Below are 19,156 nucleotides of genomic sequence, written 5' to 3' on the forward strand. Positions count from 1 at the left end.
GCATCATGCACATGATCAGAACTTGTGCAAATGGACTTTCTACTACTCTAATACTCAAAGGGTCATTCACAGCTCACCCGTTTGTCCTGGATTGTAGATGGGTTTGTCTGTTTGGATGAAGGTCAAAGGCAGGTAACGTCTGAACATGACCTTCCTCTCTTCAGTCGCACTGAAGACCCTCCCTTGAACTTCCACCTTCAGCATCTGCACAGATTCTCCATCTACTCGAGGAGCCTGTAGAGAAACTCAGTTAACATACAACAAACCAGACAAGAAAAAGCCACATGTCTCATGATAACAGACCTGGAAATTAAAGCAGCGGTGAAACGGCCTAGAAGAAACCTGCTGCACAAGTTGAGTCGTCCTGTTTTTGTCATCAAGCAGAGAAACTGTCATCGTGAGACTCTCTTGGGGTTTCAGAAGACTTGCACACAATTTAGCATCAGATCCAGACTCAATCACAGCAGGCAATGTCACCATGAATAACCTGTAGAAACATCATGAAGCTTAGGTTCAGAGACCAAAGGGAATCAGGTCAGAACATGTACATGTTGGATGACGGTCACAGAAAGTGGCTGCCATCAGAAAGCCTTAGTCTCCCAATCATTACATTAGACAGCTTCTGTTCACTTCAAAGCCCTTGGTACTTACGGCCTTTCCTGTCCATCAACAGCAAAGAGGAAAAGGGCTAAAATGAGCCCTTTCCAAACACAAATTTCACTCACAGCCATGAGGAGCAATCATTCAGGACTAGACAGAAATCAAAAGGCTGGTTCAAAAACCTGCAGCACTCCTGTACAGATTCACACTGCTCTACAGCTTCACTCTCAATCATCTGCACTGATGGCAGCGTAATTGAAACACTTAATAATTGGGATCAGGTTGATTTAGCCATCACAGGCAATCAGGACATCTTTAGGGTGGAGTCCCGGTAATTAATCACAGGGTTGCCAAAGTGAAACGCATGGTGCGTCTCAATCACCTCCCTAGTTCAGTAGTCAGGGCACTGATCAGGGAGTCAGCTCATTGACTTATGTCCTTATTAGTGCACTGACTACTGAACTAGGGAGGCAACTGAGACGCAAGCCGTTCTTCGTACATCGCTAAAGCTGGGCATACACTGTGTGACTTTTGTCCAATTTCGAGCCGAATTCTGACTCGTGCGACTCTTTTTTGGGTCAGGCCGATTTTCAGCTTTATCGTGCGTCGTTTGTTGTGAGGGGTTCGTGCAGTGTACAGGGGGAAACGAGACGCAATAAACCTCTTCTGATCGGCAATCGGATGCGTGAAAGCAGAAGTTGAACCATTTAATCTTTAATGCAGCAAGAAAGAAAACGAAAAGAGGGAAATCTTTAAGTTCTGTAGGCAGTTTTCAAATAGCAGCAATTTAGCAAACTGTTGCTTGCCTTCAGTCCGTGTTGTAAACTTTCTTGTTTTACTTTCACAAATGATTTTATTTAATATTATTTAATATTTACTTAATTTTATTATCATGGGAAAAATGTGAACCGTTGTCCATCATTTGACAAAAGAAAAGAATGACAAAATGTCACGGCGCAATATAGATTTTTTTTCTTTTCGTTTTAAATCATGAAGGCGAGTCAGTGGATATCAGCAAAAACGCAATGTGCGCGAAAGTCGGTGAAAGTGAAAGTAAAATCTGACGAGCTTTCGGCGCATATTCTCACAGAGACAAGATACATCTTCTTTAACATATGCTGATGACGTAGCCTATAACTGTCTTGATTTATATTCTTAATATTTCTCTTGTGGCCCATATTGTGAAACAGATTAGAAGAGAAGTATAGGCCCATTTTGTGTTAAATAAGCTGCTCTTACTTTCTGATAATAATACTGATATTATTGTATACATTTTAATTATAGGCCTATAATTCCTTGTTTAATTGGGCAAAATGTATTTATATAATGAGGAGTAAGCTAATCTATCTATTCTTTTATTATGCAGAGTATCGGTTATGCATTGATGCGTTATAAAATTAGCGCGGGGGCAAATTAAATGTAATATCAGTTTAATAATAAAAGTAGGCCTACCCTAAGCCTAATAATAATGTTCATTTATATACATAAATTGTAAATGCTAAATGCTCTTGATATCGAGAGCTGATGCATTTGATAGGCTATCTCTCTATTATAGGTTTTTTCACGCATATTTCACTCGTACAGTGTGAGCAGACAAGTTGCGCTCGATAATCGGGCCGCACAGTGTGAGTACATAAATCGTGAGCTTTGGCTTTACATCGCATGCGATCTACTCGTACAGTGTGAGTAGGTAACCTTGCTGAAATCACATAGAAATCGCACAGTGTATGCCCAGCTTAACTCAGTTAGTTGGATTTGATTGTTGACGGTTTGGCATGATCTTGGATTGTTTGGTTCTTTGACGCTCATCCTGGACTTGTTGTCATAGCAACAGGTCCGTTATCTTAAACCTGTTCGCGAGCGGCTTATTTCATGTAAACAGGATTAGATTGCATCTTGAGGTGATACTTAAAATCTGTCCCAGCCACTGCTACTTTATTACAAGAGTTCATTACTGACCAGGGGCAATAATAATAATTTTAATAATAGTACTATAAAAATGTGTTTGAAAATAATATTACAATGTTATGTATAATACTATAGACACAGCTACTTGATTGAGCGATTTATTTGTGATGGAATAATTACTTTAGGTTTACACACATGTTGTACAGTTAATCTGAGCCATGAATTAATTTAAGTGATGACGGATATTATGGGATGGCTTGAAGCAGTGCAGGAGATGCAGAGAACTTGATCTTGACCCTTAAGAAACTTTAATACTGTCACGTTACAAATCTGCTTCAAATTGAATTAAAAATGTAATTACAACATTGAAATAAAACTGTAAAGGGTGTACAAATACTATAACATCATGTTCATCAATACAGAGCACATTTCATTTTTCTATTATAACTTTTATGTTGGTTTGGTCGTTTCCTTATAAAGGTCCAGAAATTCGTGTTTTTTCGTTTTTTTATTTGTCAAGTGTTTTGCCAGGTGGCTTTTTTAATTATATGATGTCATTACATTGCTGTCTTGACACCAGCCAATCGCTGCATTGCTGATCGTGGTTTCGAGTATCGATGCATCTGCCCTCTTCAGGGAACACAAGAACGTGCAGTAATCTCAGATGTATTAAATGAAGAATGGACCCCTGGTCCACACATACGCAGGTGTTTTTAGGCCTAGTCCACATGTACATGGGTATTTTTTTAACCAGAGTTTTTCCTCCTTTGTTTTAAAAAAACAATCGCATCCAAACAAGCACGGTTTAAAAAAAATCTCTGTCCACATGAAAATGCAAACCCACCCTATGATTGGCTGCCTGATTTAAAACGATGCAAAGATGAATCAGGGTTAAATTGAAACATAAAATAAAGTGCAAGCAGGTCGGACAAAGCACAGTGCTCATAATGCAGTAAATGCACAGCTAAACAAATGTGTTTTGAGTCTGGATTTGAAAGAGGCTACTGTTGGAGCACATCTGATCTGTTCAGGAAGCTGGTTCCAGCTGCGGCTGGCATAATAGCTAAACGCAGACTCTCCTTGCTTTGAGTGAACCCTTGGTATTTCTAACTGACTTGATCCTGATGATCTGAGTGATCTGTTGGGTTTGTATTTAATCAGCATATCTGCAATGTATTGAGGTCCTAGGCCTCAAAATCTATTCTAAATGTAACTGGAAGCCAGTGTAAAGACCTGAGGACTGGTGTGCTATGGTCTGGTTCTGCTCAGCGTTCTGTATGAGCTGCAGCTGTCTAATGGTCTTTTTGGGAAGGCCGGTGAGAAGACCATTACAATAGTCCACCCTACTGGTGATAAAAGCATGAAGTCTTGTCTGGAAACAAAGCATCTAATTCTTGCAATATTTTTGAGATGATAGTAAGCTGATTTAGTTATTGCTTTGACATGACTACTGAAACTCAGGTCTGACTCGATTTTTTGTTTTTAGACCTTTAGCCTCAAGATATGTGTTCACCTTGAGAATTTCATGTTTGTTTCCAAATATAGTGCTTTCTGTTTTGTCTTTGTTTAACAGAAGAAAGTTTTGGCACATCCAACTGTTAACTTCATCAATGCATTTACATAGCGAGTCAATGGGGCTGTAGTCATTAGGTGATAGGGCTAAGTAGATCTGGGTGTCGTCAGCATAGCTGTGGTAAGCCATTTTGTTATTTTTCATTATTTGGCTCAGTGGGAGCATGTACAGGTTGAATAGGAGCGGTGCAAGAATTGACCCTTGACGCATGTCATGGATGTCCACTCAGACTTATGGTCCCCAATGCTCACATAATATCAAATAAATATCATTTATTATCTTTATGAGCGCTGTCTCTGTGCTGTGATGCACAGATTGAAAACTGTCAAAGTATCCGTTTGAGCTTAAGAATTTGTTCAGCTGATGGAAAACAACTTTTTCAATGATCTTGCCTATGAAGGGGAGATTTGAGATTGGTCTGTAGTTGCTCAATATGATGTTATCCAGATTTCTCTTTTTCAGGAGGGGCTTAACTACTGTGGTTTTAAGGGAGTTTGGAAGAGTCCCAGAAAGAAGCAAGGCGTTTACCACTTCTAGGAGATCTGCTTCTAAACAGTTAAACACACTTTTAACACTGCTTTTTTGTAGTAATCTTCCAGTCACAGAGTTTCTAATTTCATCGTTGAAGTCAGGCTTTGTCGTTTGAGCATTGTGCTGATTAGCTGAAGTTAAAAATATAAGATAAAATATAGAAGCGATAGAGCAAAACGCGGAGCAGTAAGCAAGAGCATCTGAACAGTAGCTAAGCAGGAAGCAGGAAGTATCCTAGTATTTATATGATATACAGTATTATCTCTTGATACAGATTTTATTTCTCTTTTTACTATTATATGGTTATATTTACCCATTTTATTTTTTATTTTTTTACTTTGTAGCAATTTGACGTTTTATGTTTGTGTTCTCTTGTTTTGTGGAAGTCAGCAGGGGGGAGTGTAGCATTAATATTTTGTGATTCCACTTGCCATGAGCATTTTTGGGGTTTCCTCTGTCTTTCTGGCCACCATGCTGATTTGAGGGGTAGGCATACTTTGCTTCTTCCCAGTCTCCATGAGATATCAGCGCGTCGTGCATTGCTAACGCACGCTGTTCTAATTGCTGCACGACTCCTCATATCTGTTTGTGTTACTCCAGATTCAATAAATGAGGCCTTGATGGGATGAATTTCAGCGTTTTGAGAGTGATGACACAACACAGATAACACCGCTACACTCACTCCTCTGATCTCAAGAGATGCTCTAGCGACTGACTCTAGAGGTTGAAGCCTTTAGCCTATTTGTTAGAGCGTCTGACTCCCACACTGGAGACCCGGGTTCGAGGCTTTGCAGATCAGGAGCGAGTAGGACCTGGGTGAGAGGTTACATATGCATAAACACCCAAGTTATAGAGCCAAGTGACTCAGGCAATTACAGCCACAAGTCACCGGACAAATAGAAACTCAAATACTGCAACTTCCTGATTCAAACAAAGTTCACACACATGAAAAATTCATGTCTAAACATAAGATTTATGTATTTGAATTGCATATCATTTTTTCATGCATTTGGATTACATCGTTTTAACATAAACAAATTAATAAACTTAATGTGATTAGTATTTGTGAGTCATACATAAATTAAACAGATAAGATTTATGTCATAGTACACAGAAAAATTAACACTTCCATGCGTGCGCTCACTACTGAGTTTCAGTAGTCAAGCGCTTCCGCTTCTTCTGCTCATGCGTATGTGGGGGAACGCTGCGCTGTTTTATCATATTATACACATTTGAGTGTGTTAAAGTTCTAATTCTATCTGTGCGTTCGCTTGGCGCTACTATGAGACACTTATTCACACTGCAGTGAGCGAGATCATATTAGGCGGTAAAACATGGTACTCTCTATAACCAGAGCATTAGACTCAATGAAATCAGTGATACAGCCACTACATGATTATAACATCACCTGATCACATTTTGCCATAACAAATGTTTTATAAACAATTAAAGCAGCCAGAGAAAAACGAATGTTAAAGAGTCAAAAGGTAAAGCAAACACTGATCGCCATCATGGTGATTTTTAATAAATTACTTTCAATTAAACAATTATTTTCAATAAAACTGAAATAAAGTCAATCTGGTTGGTAATGCATGAAGCCTTTAATGCTGTTTATGGAGTCGTTTAATCCTCCTCTGCTGAGATCTTGAGAAATGTAATGTCTTTTATATTTGTAAAAATCCTTGGCCGAATGACCTACTGTTTCTAAACAAACACCAGTGATGTGTGATAATTTAATTGCCGTCTGAATCCACATCCAAGTTTTCAAAAATTCACAATTCACTGACCACTGTGCACCGTAACATTGAATGTTGCTGTAATTTGGATGCTTTTAATGATCTAGCCTACACTTAAATGCTGGAAAGCATTTACAAGTATAATCTTTCATCATGCTCAAAAGAAAAACATACACATTTGAAATGAGCCATTACGACAGCAATTAACATCCCATTTTTTGGGGGGAGATTAAAATTAATTTCCTATTATTAAATATAAATTTATTCTTGTTCCAAGCATGTGGCACTTTTACAGCAGAGAATCAGTCGACTGACTACGCAAGCAGTGCATTCCCAGGTTTGTATGGTCACAACTCGCTCCTCCACCGTGAATAAAATCGCCATCCAAATGCATGAGTTAATCACTGAGGTGGCATTGAAATTTTTACAGATGTCTACATGAGAAACAATTACCATCCGGATAGGGCTTAAGGCTGTGGGTGAAGTCGGTTGTTGTTTCTCTTTCCTTCAGTGATTCTGCTCATCATCAGGTGCTCATCATTAATGCTCAATACTTAATTCTCTCATTAACTACAACACAAATTTTTGTTTTTGATCTTATACACACAACTCTGACTTTATACCACATAATTCTGACTTTATACCACACAATTCAAATCTGACTATCACACAATTCTGACTTTATATCACACTTCTGATTTTATATCACATAATTCAAATCTGACTATCATACAATTCTGATTTTATACACACAATTTGGACTTTATACATGCAATGCTGACTTTATATCGCACAATTCAATTCTTACTTTATACCCACAATTCCAACTTTACACACACACAATTCTGACTTTATACCACACAATTCTAACTCAATTCTAAAAAAAAAAAAAAAAAAAAAACTATTTGAAAATAGCCTTTTGACATTGACGTGTGCTTTTTAATAGCCCCTTTCTTTTTTTTGTGTTTAGTTATTAAGGTTTGTATTTGTAATTTCATGTATGTGTATATATTCTTTCTCCTACGAGAGTTTTGTATTTTGCTGTTTTTTGTCAATAAAAAAAAAAAAACTACAACACTAATTCTATGGTACTTTAACTCTGTAGTGTGCACACACGAACACAAGGCATTATTTACCATAGGTGTTTTGCTGTGTACTACATGAATCTTAAGCCTAGTTCACTGCCCTATTTGAGCCCCGATTTTGACTCGCCGACAGGTTGTGAAATCGCCAACAAATGCCTGAAATCATAGGCAAATCGGTGATCGTGCACACGAGTGACAATCAGGCAATGTGAATGATCAAATACACGATCAGAGAGACTCGCCAATGCCCGTGAGATATTTGGCATGCTAAATATCTGGACCTGTTGGCGATTCAAACTCCTGCTGTGCAAAATGAGTTATGACTGAAATACATCTGCGATGACCGACAGCCAATGAGAGCAAAATACAGGACAGCGGGAGGTTTCTGGACCAGGAGTTATAGATCAGAATATTAGTATTTTAATAGATATATGTACAGTTATATCAAACAGAAACAAAAGCACACATTTGCTTGATCAGCCGCAACAGTAGCGCATTGCAAAATTTACCTCAAAGTCTTTGCAGAACAATCTTTGCTACCTGTGTCTCCACAACCATTTCCTCCACCATAGCCTAATCTTTATTGTCCTCCCTTTTGCTGCAAATCAGAGCACAGATCACTGCAGTCTATATTTTCATAACAATTCCAGTCTCACGCGAGAACTCAAGTCTGACGCATGTGTGATCTTGCGTTGTTTCCTTCTCACTTCTTGCATGTGCATTGTGAAACGTAATTTGCGGATGGGACAGAGCTGTTGGCGATTATTCCTCTTGTACAGTCATGCAGTGTGAAACCCCCTGTCACCAAGCCATCGGTCAGTGTGAACACAGCAGTGACTGAATGCTATCCCAGACAGTCATGCAGTGACCCGGCAAGTCTGAAAATTGTGCAGTCTGAACTAGGCATTACCCGTTTCATTTATGTTTGACTTGCATATATAACAGGGTTTATGAATTTGTTAAAAACCATGTAATCCAAATGCATATGCAAGTCAAATGCATAAATTTTACGTTAATACTTTGAGTGCAACAAGAGAAAAAAAAAAGAAAAAAAGTCCAACAAAGAGACTGTATAAAAGCAGTTTTATTCAAGTCATGTCTTGCAGCCAGAACTGAATCAAATCATGGACAGGGTGACGTGTAGGTGATCTCAAACGCATCACCTGAAAGAGGAACATGAAATTAGCTGGATCATGTTCAGTGAATTCAGCCAGAGTAAAGCAAGATTACATTTATGAAAGCATACTTGTCTGATAGTAGTCATAAACATTGATGACTGCTGGCTTGAGATTTTTCACTGGAAAAGCTTGTTTAAGTTGAAGAGCATAGCCCATAGGGACTCCTTTGGGAACCTACGAGACAGAAAGGAATAACAGGACTCGAGAAGATGGCAGCTAGTAATATACCAGCTAGTAATATACCCAGTGTACAGTCTCACCTCTTTCAGATACACTAGGACATGATCCTCTTCAGCGTCAACTCGCTCCACTAGCGGAGCAAACGATTGGGGTGGGGATCCTAGCTGGGGGGGGGGGGTTGAAAGAGTAGACCAATGTTTACAGATATATATTACATTTGAAAGACCTTCAAGCATCTTAGGACTAAATCTTAAACAAACCGGTGACGTATCTGCGGTGAAGCCTGATAGGAGCTTAATGTCTACGATAACCATGTTAGTGCTTGCTTTTACACCGTTGTATCTGAATGTGTAACGGGGGATATAAAAGTTTAGTCAACAGGATAAAGAACACAGCTTCCTTTTACAAGAGTCAAACAAGAGCTGGTTTCAGGAAAGCCAAAGCTATTTACTTCACTGTGAAGTTCAACATGAGATTGGCTCCAAGTGGTTGGCAGTCTCCCTTCACCTTCGCTTCAACACTCAGTGTCCTGGCGACTTTAACGGGTGTTGGGATGTTGTAGAAACATGCAACCTGCAGAACAAATATATTAAATAAAATGTGGATTTGCATGGACACAGGGGAGAAGATACAGACCTGCACAGACACACAGTTGGATCCTGATGCTTTAACACTATATTTGCCACGAATGTTCTTCAGCAGCTTCTCCTGATACAGCAGCCTGTTGTCCCGATTCACGGTGAAGCTATAAGAGTCTCCTCCTGCCACAGAGGACTGTACAGTAACGGTGTTGGAGCCATCCAACTGAAACACTTGAGCAGCGTACACAGACAGGGCATGAAGAGCCACCACCGTGTCCTAAAAACAAGCACCAGATTAATAACTCCACTCAAGAATTATGCTCATGTTTGGGGGTCAGTCACCTGGGTCGAGGAGAAGCCTCCATAGGGATTCTGTTGGGTCACCAGCCAGTTGACAATGCGGTTAGCATAGCCCAGATTAGCCGTCGTGAGAGGCTGAACAGCGAGAACTGCTAGCAGCACGTAAGCAGTTATCTCCACCGCCAGAGTATCACCAGCTGTTGTCTGAGACCAATGGAGCTTATTGCCTTTGGATGAGACAAGGGAGAAAGTTGATGCCAAAGGTAACAACCAATATCAAGAGGCTGGTGTGAATTCTCACCTTCAGAAATGGCACGGTTTTCCAAGGCAGTTAAAAGCTGTGATCGAGTGGTGGTGTCTCCAGCAAGACTGAAGGTGTAGGCCAGCAGAGCCATGGCGTAAGTGTTTCCCAGGTTCCCAACAACAGGCCTCAAGCAGGACAGAGCCTTGGTAATGACAGGATCCTGAAATCAAAGTAAGCGTCAAACAGCAAGGTCATCTAAAGAGAGCTCATTGAACTACTTGAGATGTTTTACAGTGGTGGGGACGCCTAGTTCAAGTAGCGATGCAACAATGTAGCCAGTCATGGTCACGCTGTCACCAACGCCACCCTTAAAAGAAAAAAAGAATTTAGAACAGTCCTCACACCAAGTCTGTTGTTGCAAATCATTAATTTAAATTATAAAAAATAAAATAAAAAACACCTTCATGTCACTGTGGTACAGAGTTCCCTGCTGTATGAAACAACCGTCTGAACCCTGCGTGCCGATCAACCAATCCCTTGCACTCTGCAGGACATTTGGATCAATGAAGACAAATTGCCTCGCTAGACCAAAAGACCTCAGGACAAAGGCAGTTAACCTGGCCGTGAAGAAGGTTGTGACAAACTGACCTTAGAAACTACTTGTGCCACAACAGCTTATATACACCCAACAGTAGAACAGGACGCAACTCACCATGTATTGGATTCATCATAACCAAAGGTGCTGTATGAACCATCGTTGTGTTTGTAGTTCAGTTGTCCTTGATATCCTGATTAGGTCAAGCCACATGTAAATTGGTCAATAGTCTGAGTCTAAGGCGAAGAGCAGGACAACCTTGACATTTAGGCTCATACACATTTAAAGTGGATTGGTCATCCATACCGCTATTAAGGTAGCCTGTGGCAGTCTCTCGAATGGCTGCCTTGAGTTGCCCTGTGACCTTCAGGTACAGCAGGATGTAAATATTGGGAGCAAGAATGATCATATTCTGTTCTCCACAGCCACATGGCATCTGTAACAACCCATCTAGATTGTTCAGTGCACGACCCATTATATCCCCTACGAGACAAACAAAACCCACATCAGAAACAGTTATTCTCTCAAGCATCCTGTCAGTTTCTACTTTAAATGCTTTACCAAGGACTGAAACTGAGCATCTGGCTGATCCCTGAACCACATTTGTTGGAAACGTCAGAGACACATCTTCAGAAAGAACTTTGCCTGCAGAATGAACAAAATGGAGCAGCATTGAGTGCTAGGCTAATGTTTGGCTATACAGGGTGAATGTGTTTGGGAATCATTGAGTGAAAACAAACCCTTTGGACAGAGTAACCAACTCTGGGTGATTGTCCTTTCAACACCTTCAGGCTATAACAAAAAAAAAGCAATGAAACCACATCAGTAAAGCAGAATGAGCTCCATGATAAAATGCAGGTTAACACGCACCAGGACAAGAAGACTACGAGTGACAATGTCAATGCGTCCTCTCGTTGGTACAGTCACAGCCTCAGTGCCACATCGAGTCTGGGATGGTTCAGCTGAAGCACTGACAGTCACATTGACAGCTCCTGCAGTGACAGACAGGAAGTGAGCAACACCATACACTTCAAATTTAGAAACAGTCCAAAACTAACCAAGAACAGAAGCTGAGAGAACCCATTTGAAGGTCTTTCTCCCATTGGGACAAAGACAGGACGAGTACGGATCAGGATATGATTTAAGAGTGAAGTTTGTGGATGAAGCTGGAGTCACTTTAACCTGCCAATGAAACAGAAAACATGGAGCAAAGATGGGACCTTCTCTACAGATCCATTATATAAAAGGTAAATAAACCATGACAGACCATGATGCACTTGGACAGATAGCTAAAGACCGTGGCCTTCAGATCAAATGACTCCCCACGGACAATGGAGTATGGCAGGGAGAGCTCCAGGAAGAAGGGCTGGAAGACTGTCAGCAGAGCAGGAGGAGCCAGACCCAAACCTTTAGAGGACAGGCAGAACGCCTCAGTCTCCCATGTGGTGATGGTGTCAGGAACAGTGAGGGGAACTCGTGTTGATCCAGTGGCTCTGAAGGACAGCAGAAGAGAAATAAAGGGGAATTAGTAAACTGCTGGAAAGTACTTTAGAAGGAATAACATGCTTTACTAACCCCACTTGAGCAAGCTGCCAGATCCAGGTTTCTGGAAAGTAAGTCCTGATGGTCACGTCAAAAGAGGAAGCTTCACCTCCAACACCTTCTGCTTCAAGAGTACCATTAAGAGTAATTACTGTAAGAGACAAGGAAATGTACACCCATTTACTCCACCCGTTCTAAGTCAGAATAAATATTCTAATATTCTACACTAATATATAGAATAACTGCCCCCATTATTGCATTTATAAAAAACCCACACAATTTGCTGGTTCACAAAGAACGAGAAATAAACTCCAATAACTGAAGGCAAGTTCACCAGGTCGTTCAGAATTGGTTTTCACCAAAATAACCTACTTTCAGGGATCCCGGGATACCTCTGACACAGAGGGGCTCGTACAGCAAGATTTGTTGCGATCTTCATTCCCAGGCTCTGTCATCGTAACGAGTCAAAACACAATACAGAGTCATTAACTTCAAGTCTTATTCAGTGACTACGTGGTTATGAATTGTTTTTTGTACCTTGAAGGTTGTGTAGGCTTGATTTGTAGGAACATCATAGAGAGCTATCCGAAAAGCTCGGGGTTGAAAACCAAAACACTGTGGCTCATCCTCAACGCTGTATGGGTAACCTGATAGTGAGCGCACTGGGAGCAAGTCAAACACCTGGGACCATGAAACAATAGTGTTGCTATATTGACTTTCTGTAAACTTATTTAATTAAAGGCCTTGTTTGGCATGTTATGGTCAGTTTATAATGTTAGGCATTACATGTACACTGCTATAAATCATAACAGCCCTATAAGTGCATAGGTTTGTTCAATTGACTCATCAGCATTACTCAAATTCTGAGCTGAACCTGAAATGACAATCAAGGATTTAAAAAAAAAAAAGCAACTGCACATGGATACCATTTCAGCACTCAGCCGTCTTCCTGGCTCCAAGATCCGGACACTCTGATCGACAGCACTGATGCCACACAGAGATCCTGCTTGAGCAGAGACAGTCAGAACACTTCCCTCAGCAGGAACAGCTGTAGCAGGAGAAAACTGTAGAGACACCTGAAACAAGGACCAAGTCAAGTCAACTTTATTTATATAGCTCTTTTAACAATGTAGATTGTTTCGAAGCAGCTTTACAGTGTTAAACAGGAAAATAATGCAGCATAATTTTATTAAGCTGTATAGCCATTTGATGTCATCAGTTCATTTCAATTTCCATACGGTGACAGTGTGGGCTTTAGATCAATAATTAGACCAGTAATTTAGTTTATTAGATTTCTTTCAATATTTAGTTGAAAAATATAGTGTCCCAACACACTGTAGGGAACATCATTCCCCACATTAAGCCAAAAGATGCTAGTGCACATCATACCTGGTTTTGGAAACACATTTCAGTGTCAAACGACACACTAGCTGCAACTACATTCTCACTGGGCAGAACGCAGTAGACCAGAATCTGCACTGTTGGAGCCATATCGACACTGACAGACAGTTGGAATGACACAGAGCCGCTGGTGACGGGATTAGAAGCCCTTGCTCTGACCGTCTGAAATCCATGGAGGACAATCACTCCTCTGGACAAGACCTGACAGAAGACAAAGAGGTGTATAAAACATGCACCTCCACGACGGTATCATTATCAGTGTTGTGATTAATGGCTGACGATTTGATCACGGCATTATCACGATATTGAAACAACTTGTGGGAAAAGGTAGGTTACACTTTACAATAAAGGTCTCACTAGTTAACGTTAGTTAATGCATTAACAAGGAGCACATTTTACAGAAGTTATTCTTCAATAATGTTAGTTAAGTCAAAAGGGTTAGTTCACACAAAAAAGAAATCTGCCATTAAATTACTTGCCCTCATATTGTTCAACACCCGCAAGACCTCCATTCATCTTCGGAACAAATTATATTTTAGTGTAAATCCAATGGCTCAGAAAGGCCTCCATTGGCACAATCTACTTTACACTCTCAAGACCCATAAGGTACTAAAGACGTTGTTACAAAGTCCATCTCACTACAGTGGTTCTACAATGACTTTGAATCAACGAGAATAGTTGGTGCAAAAAACCTAAATAATTTATATAGTGATGACTGATTTCAAAACACTGCATCATGAAGCTTCAAACTGCTAAAAATCAACTCGCTGATTCATAACACTTAATGTAATAAATAGTAGTAAAGTAATTAATGACAATTTATTTCTGGGTGAACTAACCCTTTAAATTTGCTCAGGCCATTAAATAGTTTATTTTAATGATGTGCTTTTAAAATGTTGAAATTTACATTTAACTAAGATTAAATGCTTCAGAAGTACCCTTCATTGCCAGTTTGTAAACCTCTTAAACTCTGTAGACCCTGTACAGGGTTTATGTAACTTCAAAGGGTTTCATGTAAAAATGACATTCAAATTGTGCATTTAGACTATTGCATGTGGGTATGGGAAGCTTTTCAATTTTGGTAGCCCAAATCCAGGTGGAAATACCCAAAATTATCCCAGAGCTTATGTGGTCAAAGTTAGTGGCAAATATGGAGCCTTATTGTAAAGTGTGCCTGAACAATAAAGAATCAGAACATGCATTCAAACAATATCTAAAGAATGTAGTTCACATTAAAATGATAAATTCACTGTACTTTTGAAGTGCCCACGATATCATACAAGTTCATTATCGTGATACATCGTATACCATAAATCCAACCACAACTGATGTCCACTCACCATATAGACAATGTCAGTGCTGTAACCACCAGTCTCTCCAACAAAAGAATACTTCACGGTCACTGGAAACGCAGCACCACATTTGAGCGGCTGCTCAAGCTCCACTATAGTCAGTTCACTAGATGGGCGGTCAGGAGCAGCAGGTTGGAGAAGCGGAACTCCTCTTGTATCTGTAGTGAAGTATGGCGATTTGTAACCATAAACAACCTCTGGAGTTACACTCGCCTGGGAAACAATGAATAGAATTAGTTTCTTCCGAGAGTGGTCTATATATCGTCACAAAATAGAGCAAATCTTACCACCAGATTGAGATCAGCGTTAGGAAGATTAGCTGTGTTGAGGGAGAACGTGGCCAGACCGTTCTGGTTTGTGGTCAGATTCAGTAGCAGTTTGTTTGGCCAGCTGTTGCCATCCAGGAGATGCACTGCTTTGCTCGCAATTGGATTCCCATTGAAACGAGACACCAATATCTGTTGGGAATGATCAAGGTTAGGAAAGGGAACCAATGTAAAAGGCGCCTGCAACGAGGGATAAACTTGCCTTTCCATTAATCGGTAATCCAGGTTCAAAATAATCTGGGAGAACCAAAAACGCAACCTTGCCGACTTCAAACGTAATGGACACCGTTGCAGATTTTGACATCACTACACCTGGGGAGAAACAAAACAAACTCAACTTCCTCCATAGAGCCATTGGTTCAGATCAGTCAGTAGCTCACCTGTTCCCTCCTCAGTGACATTCACATTTACAAGAAATGTGTCTTGCATATAATTTTCAGATGTAGTGCCAAAAAACTCTGATGTATCGACAGTAAGGACAGCACAGCCAGTAGCATTCATCTGGTAGCAGAACAGAGGTCACATTTAATTCGAGCACAAGCAGAAAAACCCTCCTTGTAAGGCAGGAGTCAAACCTGTGTAGTTTTATCCAGGCAACGGCGGGTCACACCAGGATCCTCAACATAAGGAAATGGATCACGGCACAATTCCACCAACACTTGACCAGGTACAGGTTGGCCATACGTGTATCTGGGAAACGTCACAAGTAACATCAAGAACTGACCAACCACAAGGCAAGAAAATGAAAGCCTCACTCACTTGGCACAAGCCTCAACTTTCAGTCCCACATCTGCAACGCTGTACATCTGTGGTGAGTTTACGGTCACATCGAACTTGGGCAGAACTAAACCAGGAAACAACTTTAGCTCAGGACCTCAGATTTGTCGTTGAACCACTGCACATTATAGGAACAACTTACCATATTTTTTCACCTCAAAACCTTGGGAGATCATTTGGTCGCCAATAAAAGCCTTTAGTGTGTACATCCCCACCTGAGCCTCTGGGTTTAACTCATGAGAAAGCTGCAAGATCATCCCCGTTGAGGACACGTTCGTCCACTGACCAATGCGGTTATTATTGTCCTATTAAAAACAAGTAACAGCTCAGAAAAACTGTAAACCAAAGTACAAAAAGCTTCAGCTCCATTCAAAAGACTTGCAGTGGAGCAAATTCTCACCTCCACCGCCACCAGATTGTACTGCAAGACAAAGACATGAATATTAGGCACTTAAGAGAAAGCACACATTGAAGAAAAAGGAAGGTGCAAGACTGCATGTAAAAATAATTAGCAGTTTGTTCATGTCTTACCATCTGATTAAGAGGCACAAATGTAGCATCCATGGTGACAACTCTGAAATTCACTACAAAAGACAGCAATAAATGATCACAATTGCATCATGCACATGATCAGAACTTGTGCAAATGGACTTTCTACTACTCTAATACTCAAAGGGTCATTCACAGCTCACCCGTTTGTCCTGGATTGTAGATGGGTTTGTCTGTTTGGATGAAGGTCAAAGGCAGGTAACGTCTGAACATGACCTTCCTCTCTTCAGTCGCACTGAAGACCCTCCCTTGAACTTCCACCTTCAGCATCTGCACAGATTCTCCATCTACTCGAGGAGCCTGTAGAGAAACTCAGTTAACATACAACAAACCAGACAAGAAAAAGCCACATGTCTCATGATAACAGACCTGGAAATTAAAGCAGCGGTGAAACGGCCTAGAAGAAACCTGCTGCACAAGTTGAGTCGTCCTGTTTTTGTCATCAAGCAGAGAAACTGTCATCGTGAGACTCTCTTGGGGTTTCAGAAGACTTGCACACAATTTAGCATCAGATCCAGACTCAATCACAGCAGGCAATGTCACCATGAATAACCTGTAGAAACATCATGAAGCTTAGGTTCAGAGACCAAAGGGAATCAGGTCAGAACATGTACATGTTGGATGACGGTCACAGAAAGTGGCTGCCATCAGAAAGCCTTAGTCTCCCAATCATTACATTAGACAGCTTCTGTTCACTTCAAAGCCCTTGGTACTTACGGCCTTTCCTGTCCATCAACAGCAAAGAGGAAAAGGGCTAAAATGAGCCCTTTCCAAACACAAATTTCACTCACAGCCATGAGGAGCAATCATTCAGGACTAGACAGAAATCAAAAGGCTGGTTCAAAAACCTGCAGCACTCCTGTACAGATTCACACTGCTCTACAGCTTCACTCTCAATCATCTGCACTGATGGCAGCGTAATTGAAACACTTAATAATTGGGATCAGGTTGATTTAGCCATCACAGGCAATCAGGACATCTTTAGGGTGGAGTCCCGGTAATTAATCACAGGGTTGCCAAAGTGAAACGCATGGTGCGTCTCAATCACCTCCCTAGTTCAGTAGTCAGGGCACTGATCAGGGAGTCAGCTCATTGACTTATGTCCTTATTAGTGCACTGACTACTGAACTAGGGAGGCAACTGAGACGCAAGCCGTTCTTCGTACATCGCTAAAGCTGGGCATACACTGTGTGACTTTTGTCCAATTTCGAGCCGAATTCTGACTCGTGCGACTCTTTTTTGGGTCAGGCCGATTTTCAGCTTTATCGTGCGTCGTTTGTTGTGAGGGGTTCGTGCAGTGTACAGGGGGAAACGAGACGCAATAAACCTCTTCTGATCGGCAATCGGATGCGTGAAAGCAGAAGTTGAACCATTTAATCTTTAATGCAGCAAGAAAGAAAACGAAAAGAGGGAAATCTTTAAGTTCTGTAGGCAGTTTTCAAATAGCAGCAATTTAGCAAACTGTTGCTTGCCTTCAGTCCGTGTTGTAAACTTTCTTGTTTTACTTTCACAAATGATTTTATTTAATATTATTTAATATTTACTTAATTTTATTATCATGGGAAAAATGTGAACCGTTGTCCATCATTTGACAAAAGAAAAGAATGACAAAATGTCACGGCGCAATATAGATTTTTTTTCTTTTCGTTTTAAATCATGAAGGCGAGTCAGTGGATATCAGCAAAAACGCAATGTGCGCGAAAGTCGGTGAAAGTGAAAGTAAAATCTGACGAGCTTTCGGCGCATATTCTCACAGAGACAAGATACATCTTCTTTAACATATGCTGATGACGTAGCCTATAACTGTCTTGATTTATATTCTTAATATTTCTCTTGTGGCCCATATTGTGAAACAGATTAGAAGAGAAGTATAGGCCCATTTTGTGTTAAATAAGCTGCTCTTACTTTCTGATAATAATACTGATATTATTGTATACATTTTAATTATAGGCCTATAATTCCTTGTTTAATTGGGCAAAATGTATTTATATAATGAGGTGTAAGCTAATCTATCTATTCTTTTATTATGCAGAGTATCGGTTATGCATTGATGCGTTATAAAATTAGCGCGGGGGCAAATTAAATGTAATATCAGTTTAATAATAAAAGTAGGCCTACCCTAAGCCTAATAATAATGGTCATTTATATACATAAATTGTAAATGCTAAATGCTCTTGATATCGAGAGCTGATGCATTTGATAGGCTATCTCTCTTTTATAGGTTTTTTCACGCATATTTCACTCGTACAGTGTGAGCAGACAAGTTGCGCTCGATAATCGGGCCGCACAGTGTGAGTACATAAATCGTGAGCTTTGGCTTTACATCGCATGCGATCTACTCGTACAGTGTGAGTAGGTAACCTTGCTGAAATCACATAGAAATCGCACAGTGTATGCCCAGCTTAACTCAGTTAGTTGGATTTGATTGTTGACGGTTTGGCATGATCTTGGATTGTTTGGTTCTTTGACGCTCATCCTGGACTTGTTGTCATAGCAACAGGTCCGTTATCTTAAACCTGTTCGCGAGCGGCTTATTTCATGTAAACAGGATTAGATTGCATCTTGAGGTGATACTTAAAATCTGTCCCAGCCACTGCTACTTTATTACAAGAGTTCATTACTGACCAGGGGCAATAATAATAATTTTAATAATAGTACTATAAAAATGTGTTTGAAAATAATATTACAATGTTATGTA

At 40.3% G+C, this 19,156-nt stretch overlaps 1 protein-coding gene across 1 annotated transcript; it reads right to left on the reverse strand.

Moving 5' to 3' along the window:
* Nucleotides 1-66: 66 nt before the first annotated feature.
* On the reverse strand, nucleotides 67-17,359 carry LOC307123060 (alpha-2-macroglobulin-like; the record flags this gene model as incomplete). Its single annotated transcript, XM_079811449.1, has 36 exons — nucleotides 67-234; nucleotides 343-487; nucleotides 8,572-8,596; nucleotides 8,680-8,785; nucleotides 8,872-8,955; nucleotides 9,052-9,133; nucleotides 9,243-9,364; nucleotides 9,428-9,649; nucleotides 9,715-9,899; nucleotides 9,974-10,136; nucleotides 10,209-10,283; nucleotides 10,377-10,533; nucleotides 10,629-10,704; nucleotides 10,818-10,994; nucleotides 11,073-11,156; nucleotides 11,252-11,303; nucleotides 11,382-11,503; nucleotides 11,570-11,693; nucleotides 11,779-12,004; nucleotides 12,087-12,204; nucleotides 12,426-12,501; nucleotides 12,591-12,734; nucleotides 12,980-13,129; nucleotides 13,443-13,655; nucleotides 14,795-15,019; nucleotides 15,094-15,264; nucleotides 15,335-15,444; nucleotides 15,513-15,633; nucleotides 15,708-15,822; nucleotides 15,892-15,976; nucleotides 16,052-16,214; nucleotides 16,310-16,330; nucleotides 16,441-16,493; nucleotides 16,602-16,758; nucleotides 16,828-17,011; nucleotides 17,307-17,359. The coding sequence occupies 36 exons, from the start codon at nucleotides 17,357-17,359 to the stop codon at nucleotides 67-69; spliced, it is 4,554 nt and encodes a 1,517-aa protein (XP_079667575.1).
* Nucleotides 17,360-19,156: the final 1,797 nt, after the last annotated feature.

Source organism: Gobio gobio (genome assembly GCF_949357685.1).
Source record: "Gobio gobio genome assembly, chromosome: 1".
Lineage (NCBI taxonomy): Eukaryota > Metazoa > Chordata > Actinopteri > Cypriniformes > Gobionidae > Gobio > Gobio gobio.